The 21,132-nt window shown below is 37.5% G+C and overlaps 1 protein-coding gene and 1 long non-coding RNA gene across 3 annotated transcripts in view; one reads left to right on the top strand and one right to left on the bottom strand.

Annotated features, from left to right (window-relative positions):
* Nucleotides 1-6,179: 6,179 nt before the first annotated feature.
* On the bottom strand, nt 6,180-7,062 carry LOC311076774. Its single transcript, XR_014604700.1, has 2 exons — nt 6,945-7,062; nt 6,180-6,307 (listed from the first exon to the last, which is right to left on the bottom strand). It is a non-coding gene; the product is annotated as an uncharacterized lncRNA (long non-coding RNA).
* A 203-nt stretch (nt 7,063-7,265) lies between these two features.
* The window catches only part of mrpl48 (mitochondrial ribosomal protein L48), a 32,434-nt gene continuing 18,567 nt past the window's right edge, over nt 7,266-21,132 (top strand). Inside the window, exons 1-3 of one of the 2 annotated variants that reach the window (XM_084105574.1) lie at nt 7,266-7,300; nt 8,221-8,327; nt 8,512-8,564. In XM_084105574.1, coding sequence (XP_083961700.1) covers nt 8,307-8,327; nt 8,512-8,564 — 74 coding nt within the window. In that variant the 5' untranslated portion in view covers nt 7,266-7,300; nt 8,221-8,306. Of the gene's footprint in view, nt 7,301-8,182; nt 8,328-8,511; nt 8,565-21,132 lie in introns of those variants that run through there. The other variant, XM_084105573.1, reaches the window with a different exon arrangement.

Raw genomic sequence — 21,132 nt, 5'->3', positions numbered from 1 at the left:
TTATATTTATAGTTTATATTTGCATTTATGTCAAAACCTAGACACTTTCAAACATCAAAATGACATTTATTAAAGGAGAAGTTCACTTTTAAAATGAAAATTCTGTCATCATATACTCACCCTCATGTTGTTTCAAACCTGTATGAATTTCTTTCTTCTGATGAACAGAAAAGAAGATATTTAGAAGATTATCGGTAACCAGACAGTTTTTGGGTCCCAATGACTTCCATAGTAGGAAAAAAAATACTATGGAAGTCAATGGGACCCAAAAACTGTCTGGTTACTGATATTCTTCTAAAAATCTTCCTTTCTGTTCAGCAGAAGAAAGAAATTCATACAGCTTTGAAACAACATGAGGGTGAGTATATGATGACAGAATTTTCATTTTAAAAGTGAACTTCTCCTTTAATATGTATTCGTGTCAAAATGACATATAAACATATTTTCCTATTCTATTTTGCCTCGAAACGCTTCCAACAGGCTTGCGTGAAAAATAGGCATTGGTTCTATTTCTAGCATGCACGCGTTTAAAGTTTTTTCAAATTCGGCGTCCATGTTATTTCCATCTCTTTCGCGGTTTTAACCTAATGAACCTTTTGTCCGCGCAGTCACAAAAAATGGGAGGCACGCGGCTGTCCGCAACGAGCCTCCGCGCGCACCCCTGATGACGATTTTTACGTCACGCGGACCCTCGCGGTCGCGGTCGCGGAAAGTATAACAGAGGCTTTAAGTGTGAGAGTGTGAGTTTTGTGTTTTTACCCCTGCCGTTCCCGCACAAGGTTGCAACTTGCAATTCTTAAATGTGATCTAACGAAGGTAAAGATAAAATATTAACCATATATGCTGTTTATATTGCTTGTAATTGGGATGAAGTAAACATTATATAGTATAGTATTTTAAAATACATTTTTTGATTGTGTTGAATTAAAAACACTGGCTGAATATCAAACATATGAACACCACACAAGGGTTAAAGTAGTTTATCTTGTGAAGGTGTTAAAGTGTTTGTTCCACGTTCCTCTGTTATATGTATTGTTTGCGAGTTAATGTTACCTTATAGTTGAGTTTTTATTTATTAAACCCCATTTGTCAATGTTGAGATAATTGTGTGTTGTTTTCATCTCTTGTAGAGACATATAACGATTCAGAGAGGTGACTCATTACCTGAGCTGCAGCAGTGCAACAAGTGTTGCAGCTATTACCACTGCCCTTTTTGCTCGGCCAGTGTATTTAAGCCAGCCAAACTAGTCAAATTAAAAAGTCATGTTCAAATCCACTTCAACAAGGCAGTTGTCTATGGAGGTATGAATATCTTGAGTTATTTATTTAACATATGTACACCCAATATATTATAGCATAATAGTTTACCAGTATACACATTTTTTTTTTAGGCTTCACTATACTCAGATGTGGACTGGGATGTACAACAGCACTGCATCACCACTGCCCATACTGTGATACCACAGTTTTAAGGAGAAGGGATTTTGAGACGCATGTTCAGGTTTGCAAAAAAAACCCGCTTTCAACTTCAGCCACAATTTTATCTCCAGCCACTGCAGCGCTGAGTTAACGCATTCCGTTAACCCTTGAACTGTGAACAGGGAGACTCTTCCAGAATTAAATATTCTAATACTTTATACAATGATATTTAAATGGGGGTATATTACAGTAATGATTACATTCTATGCTAGTGGTTATTTATGATTATTTCAATAGCTAGCGTAGAACCTTGGTATTAAAACAGTTTTGTGAATGCTGTCTTTCAACGTAATATTTTTTATATTTATTTTTTTCAAATTAATATTTTATAATGTTTTCTAAGCCTAATGATAACTTCTGAATGCTAAACTAAATAAATAATGCTGATTTTAACCTTTTAACTGCATGTGGGAAATAGATGGGTTCCCGTTTCTCGAATTACCCATTATCCTCTGCGGCGCGCCGCCATGTTGTGTGTCAAAGCTGTCATGCTCATGTTTACCGCCTTTTCATTTACCCAAGTAGTTTTGACTCTTTTGTGTTGAGATAACGATGACAAATTCCTCCAAACCTGGCGACAAGGTGAAGGTTATTTACAGGGACACATTAGATGATGTTTGCAAGGCAAGATATGATGAGAAATTGAGTTATATCGATGGAAAGGATCCTTACACAATGTTGAAAGAGGACTGGTCATGTAATCCTGCGGCGTACCCCGATATTCAGGAAATGGACATTGCCAAGTATCTCATCCACACCGTTAGTGCGTACACTTTTGACGAATTAAGAGGAAGAAAGTCTCTGGAAGCATACAATTATTTTGTAAGTGGATGGGTACAAGATATAAAGCATGCTGCCATCGGAGAAAGGTGTGTTTTGACCGCCCGAGTGCGCCATTCTCAACATACCACAGACCCTTTTCTGGTGCCCTGGTTGATAGCGGATTAGAGTGGCAGCGTGATTTGTGGACATTGTACATGCATGGGCGGATTGGGTGAGGTGTGTTCCCATGTTTCGGCCCTTTTATTTGCCATTGAAGCAACAGTGAAGCTGAGAAACAGCAAAACAGTTACACAGGAGAAATCCTATTGGCTACTTCCATCCGCTATCAAAAAGGTAAATTTTTTTTGTATGTGTTTTAAATCTGTGTTATTCGTTCAATCAAATTACAATTTCTAAACAAACAAAATTAGCCAGAAGAAACGTAATTTCCAAGATGCTAGCTCACATTGTCACATTGCAGGGTTCCAGACTGCGACCATTTTTGGAGAATGTGCGAGTTAAAATTTTATGTGGTCGCATTTGTGCGAGTGCATGGTCATGTACTAACTTACTCAGTTAAATTCACGCATGAATTCTCCTGCATTGAACTTGTTTTAGCGCCCGCCAAAGTGAATTTTTGTCCCGCCAAAGTCTTATTTGATCGGTGATAAGTAATGTAGATGAACTGCTGCGCTTGTGACAGGGCGCATGTTTAACTGAAAGAACGAGCAGAAAGAGAGAGAGAGCCGGTCGTGCACGCACTCCCTCTCTCTTCGGAGCCAGGGGAAAGTGTAAACAAGACTTCACTGTCTCCAAACTAAGCGCTGTCTTGCTCTCTCTCCCTCGTGGAAAAGTTAGTCTGGAGCCTATAACCCATGTTGAACTTGCAAAACCTACAATAAAATCTGAGATTTCTCAACGGCAATCGGGTGAAAGAGACAAATTTAGCCGTCTAGCCCCTTAGACTCCCATTCAGTCTGCACTCGTCCGCGATCACCTCCAGTGGAATTCTAATGGAACTGCAACCAAGATCTATGCAATGGGGCTAATGGGAAGTGCCAAGGCTCTCCGTAGACGGGCTCTGGTATGGCCGCCCAAACTGCCTATTTGAATGAGAGGGAGAGACAGAGATACCTGGAGAAAATTTCAATTTTAGGCTCCGATCCTTATTTGTTACCCCCAGTTTTCTTTAGTCCATTATTATCTGCCCTAGACTTGCCCCAATTGGCCTTTCATGATATAGAAATACTTAAGTCAGAGCTTCATGGCACACGTTCATGAGAGTCGAGGCGATGTCATGAATGAACCTATGAATCTGCAGCTGTTCGGCTGGCATGAATGAATCTATCTAATCCGAACAGCAGCACTGGCAGAGTCCAGAGAGACGTCAGCAGAGACATCAGCCAAATATCATAAAAGACTGCCATATCTGTCCGAAAGAACAGATGTTCAATTACAGAGAAGGTTTAATAATACACACAAATATCGAAATGAAAGAATCTTTCGAGTCGAATCTTTTTGAATGATTCGGCTGCGATTAAAAGCTATCAAGAGGTAAAGCTCATCAGTGATTATAATATAACGACTTAAATTGCAGTTTGTTCATCACATAAAGCTATCATATGAATAAATAACGATATTGATATAACGGACGAGTCGTAGTAGATCACTTTTATGATACTTTTGTGATGTTTTTTGTCTTTTTATTATTATTATTTTTTGCGTGACAGCCCCCAGTAGGCTAATGTTACTCATTCACTTTCATTACATCGACAAGAAGAGTCTCCATTAGGCTACATATTCAAAAATGTCCCTTTGTCTTCCACGGAAAGTAAACTTAAGGATTTGCACATGAAGGTGAGTAAATGACGGCAGAATTATCATTTTTGGAAGAACTAGTCCTTTAATATGCATTTCAAGGCTGAGATTATGCATCGTCTGCAGAGCTAACGTTACTTGCACAAAATAACATCTAAAGCGCATATGTGACGAAGACAATATCTTTATGAACTTCAGAAAAATATTTATTAGATTTAGGTAGGTATTAACTAACAGACAGACAGACAGTTATGTTCAAAATAACCCCAAATCTTACTAGCTTAACATGATAAAGTGCATTTAAACAGATCCAACAAATAAAATGAAGAAAAAACATTATCTGTCGATATCTGTCTGTATAATGTTGGCCACTGAGAGTAATGGAAATATAATTAACCACAAACCAACATGAGACTTCAAGTCTTTTAAATAAATAATTCTCTCTTCTCTCTTCTTTTGGTATAGAATAAAATACCAGTTCAGGGTTCCTCTTTCGGCTGTTGTTGCAGCCAACTGCACAACATATTGCAGGCATTACTGAGACAGTCGGTCGTCAAGATGGCGGCGCAAAGCTACAGTGACGTCACGTGAACCGAATGAATACAAGTAGAGGTAACTGCAGCCTGGAGCAATGGGCGTGCCACGAGGTCGGAAAGGAATGGGGCGTGCCAGGAGGAACGGGGCGTGCCGTGAGGTCTTTACAATTGGACGCGAAAGCTTCCTGATCCGCATAAAAGCGAGCCATATACTTAATCACTTTTGGCCAACAAACAATTATACAAGACCAAATACATTTCTTTCACTGTGAAAATAGCAATAATGATATTGAGAATACATTCTCAAATTTAGGGCGCGGGTTACATGACGTCATCACCACCGCGACTTTTTTTAAATCATTAAAAAACAAATTAAATTATTATTTTAAAGATAAAAATGTCTCCTGACATTATTAAAGTCATACTAGTTTTGTACGTTCATTTTAAAGTACATACAAACTAATAGTAATGTTATTTTTATAATAATGGTACAGCAAATGTTTTTGCTGTATAAAGGCATACATAGGCTATATACGTGTTTGATCAAACACTCACCATATAATTATAAAATGAAGTAAAAACGGTTTAATAAACTTCTTTTAAGTGACATTAATCAAGCAAAACAAACACCATTTTATCCAAAAACATTTATTCAGTTGTCATTTTTACAATTAATTCTTTTGAAACGTCAATTGAATTTGCCATCAAAGGCTTGTGTTCTAAGTCAAAACTCATTCCTTCACTGATTCATACTATAGTAGCAACTGTCCGCACAAATGAACAGTCTAAAAACTCAAATGGTGTCTTAAGAATAAAAAATTAAAAATGAAATTCTATGGCGTCATTTGAACCTTTCATATAAACAAAGTTAATAAATTTCAGAAGTTTTAAAGCTGTTGAGATAATTGAAAAACTTTTGTCCAGAAATTTGCATGTCAGGTTGGCACAACTGCAAACATGGTTATTTTATTATGGTAATTACAGTATACATGATATAATGCATCGTTCAGAGGAGCCTTAATGATGAGTGAAAAGAGTTGTAGATCTCTCTAATACTGGTAAAAACTGCTTTCAAGTATGGGTAGGTTGGTACACTTTCCATATCAGTTGAATTTAAACACTTAGAAATGTTTACAACTGAAAATTGTTTAAATTTCAAAAAGTCAAAGTTAATGACTCAAAAATATAAATAAAATAAATAAAAACTAATAAAACATCAGTTTTGAAAAGATTTTGAGATTTTTTTTAAAAAAAATTGAAGGTTTATTTGTCAATTACACACACACACATATATATACACATTATATACATTATATATATATATATATATATATATATATAGCATTGATTTAGCACAATGGGATTTTATAAATGTCTAATAATGTCTATAAATGTCTCATAAACTGCACGTCAAGCATGTTGTCTGTCATTTCCTCTATGTTGTTCTTGTAGTGTCCGACACAGATGAGTAAATATGCTCGAGTCAGCAGGAGCAGTCTAAATAGAAGAACTAAAGATTTTATGCTATATTGTGCACTAATCATACTTGGGTGCATCTGAACTTTTTCACAAAGACCAACACTGGGAAGTTTAATGTTTATTAAAAATAAGGAGCAAGGAAAGTCTTGTAAAATCCAAGGAGTTGAAACTGAAGGTGAGGGTACAGCATCAGTGCAGGGAGTCTTCAGAATCCACTGAATCCCTTTCTGCTTCTTGTGTTGAAAGAGATAAAGGAGACAAAAACGGGACAAATTATAGTAGCATATATTACATGTTGTGGTATTTAGTATTATTTCCCATTTAGTCTAGTGTGATTTGTTTTTGTAAATGGCTTGCTGCTTTTAAGCATTGTTTTTAATCTCACGAATAAACTTCCATTTCCCTTTTCCATCAATCCAAAAATCAGCTGAGCTGAAACATAATATAGACAGGTATCTTACAGAAACACAGTGCCTAAAAAACTCCACCCATACGTTTTTGTTACTCAAATATGCAATCTAAAATAATGATTTTTTTTGTTATTGCACATTTAATGAGAAATGAAATGGATACTCATTTTATCACTTCCCTATCACACTCCCCAATTTTATATTTGACACCTGTTTAGAAGCCTTTACCTCTTATTACACAACAAAGGATAAAAATGCATTAATAGAACGGTTTTAACCATTAATAGGCTGTTCGTGGTTTATGCACTACTAACTTTATCCAGTGACCTTTCTTTTATCTGATAACGTCCCCTAAAACTACTAATTTAGAGAGCAATAGTAAACTAGCATGCTTTAATACACAAGTTAATTTGATTCAGATGTACTGATAATATACAATCTTATTCTTTAAACGTCTTACCTTTTAAAAGTGCATCACAAACGGTCTGTTCTACCGCGCTGCTGCTGCTGCTTTCGGAAAATATTGAGAGGCTTCACAAGCCGCCATTGCTGTGTCGCAACTTCTCTCTATGGCTCTGACTCTGTCCAGGAGGAAACTCCTTTGACCAATGAGAAACCTCCTGCCACGCCCCTACCTCTTGTCACGCCCATTGCTCCAAGCTGCAGCTACCCCTGTCTCAATGAATAGGACAAAACCAGCATCAATCTGAAAACTACTCCCACGTGTGACGCTTTTGCTCCAGCAGGGGGCAGCAATGTGCCGAACGAGCGTAAATTTATCCTGCTGGAATCCGTGAAGAAGATCGGGCCATGATGGTAGCACTCCAGTGGGTAGAGGATGTAAAACCAAGATTAGTAGTAATATGTTCTGATAATTATGCAGCAATCACAAGCCTCATAAGTGGAAATAAATCATCAAGGCAAGACGTTATATATGAGATTCTTACAAGTTTGTTAAGAATAAGTAGTGTAAGCTTAATAGTGTTCTTGTGGGTTCCTGCTCATGTGGGAGTGGAGGCCAATGAAGTGGTTGATAAACTAGCTAAGCAAGCTGTAAAACACACAGAGATAAATATTCAAGTGACTCTGAGCAAAAAAGGTTAAAAGTAAAATTAAAGAATTCATAAACAACAAATAGCAAGAAGAATGTAATAGTGATAACAAGGGTAGACATGTACAGTATACAGAAACAAGTAGGAAATGGAAGAAGAGTTTTTAGGAATAGAAAAGATGCAATTATTTATCGCATTCGAATAGGGCACACTAGACTAAATCATTCGTTCAAAATAGGAAAACATAAAACGGGTAAATGTAATTATTGTGATCAGGCAGAAACAATTGAACGTGTTAATAAAATGTATAAAATATGTAAAATAAAGGTTAGAACTTATGAAGGAAGTAAGGAAATTGGGGGTTGTATCATTTAATATGTAAAGTCTATTGAAAATGCATGCAGAACAAGATAAAATATATAGTGTTGTTATGAAATATATTAAAGCAAAAGGAGTATACTAGAGAATTTAAAGTAATGGGTTTAAAATAATATAACATTTAAATATATATAATAAGGTTTTTTTTTTCCCTCTCTCTAATCTCTTCCACTCTATTGTTTAAGTTGTTAATTTCTAAACGATTATTAGTGCTTCACACTCCAGTCCATTTGGTGGCGGTAATGCACCGAAAGTTGGTTTGCCAACCGCCATAAATTTCCATTAGAAGAAGATGATCGGGCCTAGTACATGCGCTTACCTGATTGATATTTTACGCGTTTGACTGCTTGTTTTAAAACGTTATTACTGGATTCATATATCAACGTGAAACAATGAACAATTTCCTGAATAAGGTGTAGTATTTAGAGAATGACATCTTAATTGTCAGTTTGTTGCAGTTGTGTATGTATGTTGTTGACATGCCAAGGTCGTAGAGGAAGAGCAGAACTGAGTTGTGTACATGTACATGAATGATTTCAGTATTTTCCAAACATAATTTTTTTTCCGCTTTTGGTTTGTGTCATTCTTTTGCATCAGGTTTTTCTTCTTCAGAACACACGGGCGCTGGTGTGTGCAGCATCATCGGTCCAGTAAGTGACACACACACATATTTAAATATGGGCGATTCCACAGTTTAGGCCTAACTGCAAGGACAACAGCCTGCAAAATCAATCTTCATGGAGAAAGCCATTGTCCTCAGGTTAACATCCTGAGAAAACCTGGGGTACAGCTGTGTGAAAGGCAGGATAAATCTGGCAATGGTAAACTAGTAAACTTTGATCAAAGTTGAGTTGATGTCAAATTTAACGTATGTAACATGGACGGAAAAACAATGTAAGTTCAAGCAGAAAGTGTACTTAATCTAATTCAGTTTAATAAAATTCTGGTTGAATCCCAGTTCATGTTTTGCTTTGTTCCTAATTTGGTATAGTTATGAGTCATGCGTTGTGTATGGTTCACAAAACTGGTAATAGGGCTTCCGTGAAGGCAGGGTGGCCATCTAATATTATCTGTTCTATAAACTTAAAGGTAGGGCTGAAACGATTAGTCGACAACGTCGACAAAAAATTGTCGACAAATATCTTTGTTGTCGAGTAGTCGTTTGATCTCACGTGACCTAATGTAAGGGCCTGCAATATCGCGATTTGACCGCTACGGCGCTGTAGCGCTAGAGTGTAATGCAGCCGTTACAATTATGCGGCCGCCATCTTAAACCGGTCATACTCCTATTTGCGTTGCATAGCAGCAGTAGACGCCAGAGCACTGTGCATCATATTCCTGCTCAAATCGGCGGACCATGGCTCGGGGATTACTTTTCACTAGTAAGATTTAACATTTAACATTACCGTACTATTGGTTGTATTTTGTAAATAAAATATGCAATGTGTCCTGTATCATAGCTACATGTATGACCTTTGCAGCAAAAAAAAAAAAAACGCGTGAAAATCGGTTCGGTATTCAGTGAGATATGATTAATTAAATGTGCTGACACCTGCCAAACAGATTACACTGAGCGGAGCGGTTGACCGGTTTAAGATGGCGGCCCCACGGCTCGTCCGTGCCAATAGGCAGTAGCGGTCGATAGGGCGTCTACCTATATGATGTCTATGATAGACAGTATAAGAAGTGGACAGAGCCATCTCATTGGATCTCAATTGAGACAAGTGAAGCCCATTTTTAGCGATTTCTTAGCACTTCCTTTCCTGACGCGCAGACTCAAACCGAGCAAAGCGTTACACGGACCACGTGAGCAGCCCGTCTGTCTTCTAGTAGCTGGGCCAAGAGAAATCTGAATCATTCCCTTCCGAATCTTGCAGAGACGGAGAGTGTGAGTAGGAGCTGTTCATGAGCTTGGAGCAGGAGCAACTTTTGCTAAGTATTCTGATTAATTATTTTGTCATTTTGCCTCCACGTCCCCCCGATTGCCCGCGAGCTTCTCCTCCCGTCCATACGGTAATCTCTCTATGTGCGACAGAGAGTCGTGTGGTTATGACGCAATCGTTAGCCTTCTTTTACAAAAACTGCTTCTACGGGGCCATAACATAAGCTACAAGGTAATGGAGCATTTTATACATTGTCGTGTTTCTTTAGAAATAAATAATGGACAAATGGAGTCTTCAAACGCCTCAGATGTAAAGTTATTCGCTGTCAAAGTGACGCCAAAATGAATGGGAGTCAATGGGATGCTAACTGCAGGTGAAGTTCTGCTACAAGATGGTGGCACGCGGCCGACTTCAACTTCCGGTCGACTTCCTTCCCGCTTGATTATGACGGAGTGCAAACGAATCCGAACTAGCAAGGTGTGTGAAAGTTTTACAAAACTTAAAACCAAGAATACTGTCGTGTGCAATACATGCTAGGTGGAACTTGCTTTTCACGGGAGCACAACATGCATGTTAAAGCACTTAAATAGGAAACGAGAGGAGCCGGTGAGAGGTGAATGTTCTCCAGCTGGAGCTAAATAACTAGCAGTAAATTTCTTTATTAGATAATGCAATACTACTAATAATAGCAATAATATTAACAATAATAATATAATTACAGTAATGTGATTTATTTTTGCATAGAATAAAGCTTGATCGAGCTTAGGAGTCAGTGCTGTTTTATTATTGTAACTCTATTAGGTATTACAGTCTTATCACTTGCCTGTATATTGTTCCATATTCATGAAGACTTACAAAAGGAGGTGTTATGAAGAATATCTTGTCAGTTAATTTTTTATACTGTAAATTAAAAGGTGAATGAGAATGTCTCTGTCAGCTCAGCTCAATTGTCTTGTCATTTAAAAAAAAAATGTATTCTTATAATAATTGTTTGCAGTTTAAGTTTGTCTGTAATGCAGCTGATAATTTTTGTTTTGTTTATTTTTTTTCTATTGAAAGAGAACAGAATATTTAACCAATGCTTAGAGAACATTTGTGTGTGATTTGAGTTGTACAGAAATCTGAAAACTTAAAGAGAATGACCTATTTAGTTGGCTCAAAGTTCATTAAAACAACCATTTCAAAAGCTGAAGTGATTTTCTTTTTTTATATTATAGTTAGAATATGTATAACTCAGTGTTTTAACTAATTGAAAAGGCTGAATTAGTCGGCGAAATAATCGATGATTAGTCGATTAATCGTTCTAATAATCGTTAGATTAATCGATTATCAAAATAATCGTTTGTTGCAGCCCTACTTAAAGGTGCATTTTTGAGTCTGGTATGTTCATAAACTGAAAGCCAGCAAAATTACTAACAAATACCACAGGTATATTTTTAAAATTAATTTGCCAAATGTAGAAGACAAAGGAACTCCTACATGTGTGCAAAGTTATAACGTGTGTAACGTGGACGGAAAAAAATAAACAATCCTGCAAGATTGCCTCTGTAACACAAAATAATACTATTTCATGAAAACTGGCAAAGAATAGAACAAGTTCATAACACATTAAAATAACCTGTCATCATACTATCAAATTTAAAGATCATACATCCTGCAATTTACATAGCCTGATTTACAGAATATGATGCTGCATGAATGGTGGCCTACAAAGTATTTGGAAATGTTTTTTGATTTCATATTAGGCCTGCCGTTGTGTTCCTTTTAAAATAATGAATATGGGCTACTTCAGACATTTATTAGGCATGGTGTGCTAAATATGATTAGGAGAAATAATACACAAAACTATAGGCTCATTCTACAGAAACGTCCACTTTTGGTATGGCAAGATGTCTTAAAGGTCCCATGACATGAAATTTCCACTTTCTGAGTTTTTTTAACATTAATATGAGTTCCCCTAGCCTGTATATGGTCCCAAAGTTTCTAGAAATTTGAATCGGTGTAAATCGAGCTTTTGCTATTTTTCTCTGCCTTTGAGAAAATGTAAGCTCAACCGGGCTGATCTTGAATCTCCTCCTTATGACGTTATAAGGAGAAATGTTACCTCCCCTTTCTCTGCTTTGCCTGCTGAAGGATTAAAATTTAATTTACTCTTTAATGCAAGTCAGCTTTAAGTCAGCTGTCTAAACCTTGTAATAGTCAGGGGTTTTGTTAGTCTTTGATCTTCCAACTAAGTGTTGAACTGTGTGTGTGAAGGTTACATAGTCTTAGCTCTCGTGACCATTTGTTGTTTATACCTTTTGGGGAAGTCTTTAATCTTCCTACTCAGAGTTGAACTATATGTGAATGTTACAAAGTCTTCGTTCTCGTGACCATGTGTTATTTATACAATTTGGGGGGTACCATTATCTCAGTTGGGGGTAATTGCCTCTATTGTCTTTAGATGATTAGATTCAGTAGTCATCTCTAAGGCTGTGTGTAAGTTCAGCACCTTTAAGGACAGCCCACTGAATGGCCTATAAGATACCATGTAAAGTTCCCTCAGTTAGATCATGTTGGACGTTTCTACAGCCGCGTACAGCAGAGTTCTCAATAAAGAACAACTTCTGTTGAACGCGATCCCGACTGTCTCCTGGTCTCTGCTTCGAACAAAGAAAACTTTACAACACTGCCCAGAGAATATTTCTCGCCCATGAGAAAATGAGCTAGGAAGTAGAACGCGCGTGCACGATTTTAGTTTGTCCACGAGAGATATCATGGCTTTTGAGCGCGCAAAGCATAATAATTGCTCAATAATTGGATGTACAAATGAACACCGAAGGGTACATACAGCTACACACCTCGGACAAGTAAGTCAACAAATGATATATAAGTGTGTTGCTTTACTGTTTATGGTTACCTAGCTTGTTACACGTAGAATGTGGCTGTCACATTAGCTATGCAGTTACTTGAGCTAATTTAAAGGTAGACAGCATCAAGTTACACACTGTAACGCGAGTGTTGTACATTTCTTTGTTATTTGGATAACCGTTTTCCTGTTGGTTATATGGCGCGCGCGATATCCGCATTTCAAGATCGCAGAGCTTGATGTAATTGTAATAAGATAAATTACAGACGTTACAGATCTCTCATGAAAAGGCAACAGTAGGTTCGCGTTAGCTAACGTTACATGATAATAACTGTAAACCATCCGAATAAAGTACCGTATCCAGACATAATATTTTAAACTAACCATTCGGAAACGTCCTGCTGGAGCCGCTGAGTTGCAACTTCATCCGTTGCTTCTCCATCTGGATCAGATTATGGGTCATAAACAAACATGCATGGTACCGTTGCGCAAGATGGTCATAGGCCACACCCACCCTCCACCTTGCGCCGCCTTTCTCCTCCTCATTAGTATTTAAAGCTACAGACACCGAAACGGCCCGTCTGAAGGAAGCTCATTCTGGGACTGGCTTGTAGTGGCTATAATTCTGCACCGAGGCTGAATTTTTGGAAAGAGATTTCAGATACAGTACTAAGGACCTCTAAGGCCTATATTAAAGCCTACAAAAAGTAGCATGTCATGGGACCTTTAAAATTGATTTATTTTTCTAACATTTAAACTTACACCACATTATTAGATTACCCTTTGACTTTATGAATATGCATAAATGACAGCTTAATGATTTTTTATATTTTTTGTGCATTTATTTAAAGACAGCATGTACCATTTTTTTTAACCCTACTTTGCCAATATTAAATATTTTTATGAAATTTTTTTTTTTTTTTTAGCACATGTAGTCAGAGTTACCGAAAAATAATAATAATCCAACAAATAAGGAGATTGTTTTATTTATTGTAATCAGGTTTGTTAAAATTGTGCTTGAATGAGGTTAGTTCGTTTGTGCAACCATGTATTTCCTATAACAATAAACATTTGAAAACCAGTTAAAATCAAGTAATGATGCAATCCTTTAAATCTTAACTTTTGAGTGTAGCAGAATTAAATGGATGTAAAATTATTATATCACGTGAGACATTGTATTGACAAATTTTTCCCACAAAGCTAATGTTTAAACTAACTTTATTGTGTGCCGTCAGTGCAGAAAATCTGCGTTTGTTCCTTAACATGCCCAGTTCACTGTTGTTTAAAAACCTATGCGATTGATGCCGACAGTTTATTCTAATGGCCAGGGGCGGATTAAGGTGGTCAGGGGCCCCTAGGCTGCTCTTTGTGTGAGGCCCCCCCTAAAAATGTATTTAGTGCTATACATGGTCCACACACAACTACGGTGAACTGGCATACACACATTGAGAGAGCCAACACTACAGTGTTTCCTTTACATTCCTTCAAGTGGTGGCCAATTCACATCTACCCAATCACCTGCTTGTTTTTTTAAAATGTTTCTTATGGGCCAATTAGGGCTGGCACAGCGTTATTGGTGGGCCTGACGGTCCTAGGTCCACCCACTTTTCAACAGGCCCACCCAAAACTTTTCTTCAAAAAAAAAAAAAACTTTTTGTCAAGAATTATAAAAAATTGGCAATAAGCTCATAATTTGTACTAAAATAGTCTAAATATTTAGTTTTTAAAACAATTTTTAAAAGCTGGTTATGTCTATTTTGATGTTTCTGCACAAGTTCAGCAGACAGTGGTCGGGTTTGTTCCGATCAGAGCATGTGAGCGGAGCGCATTTCTGAATATTCCGCTCGCTCATTCCGCTCAGGGTCTCTCTATGGCGATAAATCAATGACAAAAAGAATCGAGCGCACAACTGATGCTGGCGCGCGCAGTAAATGACTTTCGCGAGAGGATTACAGATCTACACGCGAGGAAACGGGAACTCGTGAGCTCATTCAAATCTGCGCGCGTGCATGACATCTCCTCTGCACGCAATACGAGCCCTCGCGCATGATCATTCCCCACGCTCTCGCGCTTGATCTCCTCTCGCCTGCTGATTTTGCTCGCTCGAACACTTTTATTTTTGGCAGTCGAGGGGCAGGACCTACTGTTTTAATAACCTCAAATGTCATTGGTTACAATGTCATTGGACATCTGTCCTTGACTTCAGACATGAGACATCACTTAATTTGTTTTATTTATTTATTTATAATAATGTGTGATGTGATTTAATGCATTGTTAATATAGAATAGATTCTTACCAGATACTTTATTAACAGGAAGTCTTACTAGTAGGGATGCACCGATACCAGTATCGGGTATCGGGCCGATACTGAGCTCATGTACTCGTAAAAATGCCCCGATACCAACAACCGATACCAGGCAGCGTGTGTACAGTGTTTGTGTCCAGACAAAGAAACACTGACAACAGAAATTATAATGGGGATAAAAAAGAAGGCTGTCTATTACCCCTTTTCCACCAACAAGAACCGGGTGCTGGTTCAGAGCCAGAGCCAAAGCTGGTTCAGAGTTGGTTCGACTGACGAGCTTACTAAGAACCGGTTTGCCTTTCCACCGGCTAGAGAGCCACAACAGAGCCAGATCTTACGTCACTGTATACGTCTCATGTTGCCCAGCAACCGCTAGTGCGGTAGCGCCAAACACAAACACGCCAGGCTTGTTCGAGATGCATCGGCTTCTCGCAGATCGATCGCCGCATGACATCAAAGCACTGCGATAGCGATCTAAAAGCACAAGGAGTCGTATGCTCTCCAAACACTCCCGCAGCTCCGATCGGTCCTCGCCGCTCCGATGCATCTCGAACAAGCCATCAACAATAACGGACGTTGCAATACTATGGATGCTCATGGGTTTGCAAAAATACATCGGAATCCAACGCGTTCGCGCAGCTCGCCGTAACTTACATAGACGGATATTATAATCGAGCTGCTATTAGCTCGACTAGCTGCTATTTAAAAATGGCGGTCACAAGTTTCTATTCGTCTTGTTGGTCACGGTAACCCCGCCCCCAGCCCCTGACGCAAGCGGTTCTTTCTTGGCTCCGTTCTAGACCCTGCAATGATTTGGTGCTACTTAAGAACCAGTTTTACTGGTTCGGAGCTGGTGCTTTGGCGGTGGAAAAAAAAAGAACCGATTTGAAACTAGGCTCTGGCTCCGAACCAGCACCAGCTCTGCCTTGGTGGAAAAGGGGTATATGAGGTAAATATATCTTATTAGTGAAATATTAAACAGAATATAGTAATGCCTATATAGCTGTGGTGCGCGAGCTGATAAGAGAAAAACGCGCAGTGGATTGAGCGCGCAAGCTGGTCGAGCGCATCAGACGTCAGTGGAAAGTTTGTAGTTCAGTCAGATGTCAATGGCAAAGAAAGTAAAACGAGGCATGTAGCTTATTATTAACGTTAACTGACGAGAGAGAGAGCACTTCTGTTGAATGCTCTTGATTGCTGATCGTTCACTCAGCACGTGTTATTTGGATTAAAACTAAATCGTATATGTAAGTAAAACATGAACTGTTACCTTATTTATGTTTAACGAGTGGTTGCCTACATTATTACAGGACATTTGCAGGTCAAGAAGTTACATGAACTTCGAACATCCAAAGCGCACGCCCCGAAAACCATCGCCTCAGACAGCGAATACTGAATGGAAGTCTTTCACGTCTTGCGCTTGTACGGATGAATTCACTTTTCACTTTTATCCTAGTAAACAAAGTCTGTTATATCTCAAGTGAACGTAGACAGTATAATTTAAATGGGGTCCGTGCGTTCGGTCTTAAAGGTGCAGCAGTTTAATTAATCTGCTGCTGTGTTTTAATGTTATTCAAACAAAGGACAAATAAATTACTCACTGCTCTTGACTAAATAGGCTACCTTTTTTTAACTTTACAAAAAGATCCATCTATATTTAATTTATACAGTAATGAATATGCAGTGCATTAAAAATATATTTGATGAACAAATTATGTTTAAATTTAATAAACAACTAATATGATTTATATTCTTTTGGTTTCTCTACCAATACATTTAAAAATTACAAATGCATGAATTAAAAATTAATTGAAAATGAAAAATGCAGGTATCGGTTACGGTATCGGCGAGTACCAAAAATGAAAGTATCGGTATCGGACTCGGTCTGGAAAAAGTGGTATCGGTGCATCCCTACTTACTAGTGATTGCATTGTGTTGTTAAGAGATATTTACAGACTGTAATGACACATTTCCATGGTTGCTACATTTTTACGTAATATAAATGGTTCATTAGCCTATATTTTCTATTAAATGTAAAAGGGGTTCTGCCTTCTCAAGTTAAGATACAGTACACAGCATTAATTATAGCTTACAAATGCCTTTTCAGAATTTGCTACAGAATACAGAGAACAAAATTGAACCCCGCAAATTATTAAACCCAGCTTAAACCCAGCAAAGTAGATATTACAACATTATATAGTGATATTAATCATCTAACTTTTTGTAAGCGAATAACCGAATAAGATAAAGTATGAGGCAAGTACAGTACACAGCATGAATGATTACACCCCATCTGAACATAAAATATCTACAAAAATAAATAAAAATAAATTCATGCTGCCGGAACCCCTTTTACATTTAAAGGGTTAGTTCACCCAAAAATTAAAATTATGTCATTAATTACTCACCCTCATGTTGTTCCAAGCCCGTAAGACCTTCGTTCATCTTCGGAACACAGTTTAAGATATTTTAGATTTAGTCCGAGAGCTTTCTGTTCCTCCATTGAAAGTCAATGGACGGCATACTGTTCACGTCCAGAAAGGCAATACAGACATCATCAAAGTAGTCCATGTGACATCAGTGGCTCGATCTTAAGTTTATCAAGCGACGAGAATACTTTTTGTGCGCAAAAAGTAAACAAAAATAACGACTTTATTCCACTATTCATTTCCTTCTCTCTGGTCGCGAGCTATTTCACGTAGTGTAACTGCGTAGCGCGTCTGTGTTGTACGTCACACGTAGGCTCACTATTGGCCGACGCTGGTCATGTGTGATGCGTGTGACATACAACACAGACGCGCTACGCAGTTACACTACGTGAAATAGCTCGCGACCAGAGAGAAGGAAATGAATAGTGGAATAAAGTCGTTATTTTTGTTTACTTTTTGCGCACAAAAAGTATTCTCGTCGCTTGATAAACTTAAGATCGTCCATTGACTTTCAATGGAAGGACAGAAAGCTCTCGGACTAAATCTAAAATATCTTAAACTGTGTTCCGAAGATGAACGGAGGTCTTACGGGCTTGGAACGACATGAGGGTGAGTCATTATTGACAATTTTCATTTTTGGGTGAACTAACCCTTTATTAGAAAATATAATGAACCACTCAAAATTGACATAATAATAATACACAGGATGATAACAAAAAGCTTTCACAAAAACTCTTGCTTATTGATATAAACAAGTAATTTATCTTTCATCCAAAGCCCTTGTTATATTTACAACTATTTAATGGACACTTTTTACATTTCTGAGGTTCTCAAATCCAATATAATTTTGGTTGGGTAAACGTTAATAGTGGTTAATGGGAGTATAGTGGTAATGTAGTGGTGAACTACAGCAAATATGACTTTGCATTCCCATTTTTCTCCAATTTCTTTTAGATATTTTAATGCAGGGTCCCCGCGGATCCTTAAAGTCTTAAAAGGTCTTAAATTAGATTTTTTAAATTTAAGGCCATAAAAAGTCTTAAATATATATTTTTAAAAAAATGTCTTATTTTTACTTATGAAAGGTCTTAAATTTTAGATGAGACTTTGACTCAGACTTATCTAAATACTTTCGAAATTAAAACTATCTAATTAGCATAGGCTGTATTATTTTTTTAATTCTATCTTTTTGGATTTGCTTGTTCACGTGACAATTCACTAACGGCAGTATATTAGCCTACGTCTGTCTCCTGCACGCGAGAGGAGAGAAGAAAATGAGTAAATGTCAGTTCAATTGTAAGTTCATTCTTTATGTGCTTAGGAGTGTGCGGTAGTCTATGAACTATGATGACATTGTAATCATTGTTTTAACTATGTACGAGGCACTGCGAGTGCGAGCTGACACTGCGTTTGTCTCTCATGCTTGCTTTCACTGCGTGATGTGTCAGTGCAGTTATAGATGTCCCCAAATGAGTTTTTGTCTTATATTTATATCATATTATGTTGTTATATTAGAATATCACATGAGCAAGAGTGCCGTTTTCCTTTGCACAATTGCAAATGTGCTATTTATTTTATACAACAGTTAAATTAACAATAAAGTTAACATTGTGAGTTACTTTCTGGACACAATATTGTCAATTTTCACTTTATATCGCCGATGAGAATTTCATAATGAAGCCGTACGTGTCCAACAGACAGCGATGTTTTTTTTGTTTTTTGTTTTTTTACTGAAATCCGCGTTTTGAACGAATCATTTTAACGATTCAATGAACAATCACTTGTTTTTCTGAATGAATCAGCTGTTTAAACAAATCGGTTGACTCCAACAACTTGCTTAAGACAGTGACTTGCCGCCACCTACTGGTGGTTTTAGTTTCATATTTAAAGTAACCTTTAATTAAAGCGTTAAAATTATAAATCATTTCATATTTAAATATTTAATAGCTTTATTTATGCAAATGTAAATGAAGTGTAAATATAGTAGGCTAATGCCAGTTTTGATGCCGCTTCTGTGTCACCTCTGCACTGCAAGGATGGATTTTAATTTAATGATTTATTTTGACATTGGTACTGTGTTATTCTAATATAATTTAATTTGAATGTTAGAATTTTACATTAAAGGTGATGCATACCTCTAAATACGTTTAGAAACAATGTCCATATATAGGTGAAAATGCCCCTGGAAATCAATTTAAGGTGGCAAATATTGCCCCTTAAAAAAAAATGTTAATTTCGGTCACTACTGTGAACTGTGACCACTGCATAGAATATAAAAAATATGAATATCTTTGTGGGTCTGCTGTCAGCAACAGGCCTAAACCAGCCAGGATACCAGTACAAAAACACAATCAGTAAAATATTATTATCAACAAAACTTTGAAAATATCTAGACATATTTTTGTCAATATTGCGCACCCCTAATGTATGGTATTAATTTTGATTTCTTCAGGTCTTAAAAAGGTCTTAAAAAGCCTTAAATTTGACTTTAAAAATTGTGCAGATACCCTGTAATGCCAATAACACAAATCATAGTGTTATTAAAATAAAATGTAAAAATGTATAAGAATTTTGGTAGATTTACAATGCTAATGGAAATGTCATTACAGTCTGTAAATATCTCTAAACAACACAATGCAATCACTAGAATGACTTTCTGTTAATAAAGTATCTGGTAAGAATCTATTCTATATTACCAATGCATTAAATCACATTAAACATTAATATAAATAAATAAAACAAATCTCATGTCTGAAGCCAAGTGAATTACGGGTCATTGGACAGGCGTCAAATCACAACTGACTTCCGGAAAAGGGGGAGAAACCAATGACATTTGAGGTTATTAAAACAGTAGGTCCCGCCCCTCGACTGCCAAAAATAAAAGTGTTCGAGCGAGCAAAATCAGCAGGCGAGAGGAGATCAAGCGCGAGAGCGTGGGGAATGATCATGCGCGCGTGCGAGGGCTTGTATTGCGTGCAGAAGAGATGTCATGCGCGCGCGCAGGGTTTGAATGAGCTCGCGTGTTCCCGTTTCCTGGCATGTAGCTCTGTAAAGCCCAATTTATACTTCTGCGTCGGACCTACGCCGGAGCCTCTACGCTGTAGGCAACGCGTTGGTTTTAATTTATACTTCAACGTCGTTGTCCGCGTTGACGCGCAATTACTTATGCAGAGGGACCATGTGAAACCAGAGGGAGGGGTTCTAGCAGACCAATCACAGCGCTTGCGTCCGCGTAGAATTGACGCGTTGTTACATTTTAGCCTGTTTTATACTTCTGCGTCGAACTAACGCCGTAGCTACGGCGTAAGCCTTGGTTATACTTTCGCCTGGCTCCGCATCGCGAGTCTCCGCAGACTGCGCGCCCACCTCCGCAAACGGACGAGGCGTTTATACTTGACGCGCTCGCCGTTGTACTATTCTTTGAAACGACAGGGGGCGACTCGAGTAATTGTCCTCTAAACCATCAGGAATCAGCGGTGAGAAGAAGAAAGCTATACACACGTGACAATGTTTATTTTACACCACTACCAATACCACACTACAAAAAGAATCGTGTAAAACCCAGTAAACCCTGAGATTATTACTTGTGACAATAAAACAAAATATATGGATATGAGAACTAAATTAACAATCTCTTACATATTTTCTAATTTCACTAAACATTTCATTAAGTTTCGTGAACATTTTTATTAAACATGGACCTTTATGTTCATTAAAAATACTTTTTATGCTATTGTATGCTCATTTTTTAA

Source organism: Abramis brama (genome assembly GCF_963993115.1).
Source record: "Abramis brama genome assembly, chromosome: 25".
NCBI lineage: Eukaryota > Metazoa > Chordata > Actinopteri > Cypriniformes > Leuciscidae > Abramis > Abramis brama.
Note: the sequence above shows the minus strand (reverse complement) of the source record. Positions and strands in the feature narration are given on the sequence as shown.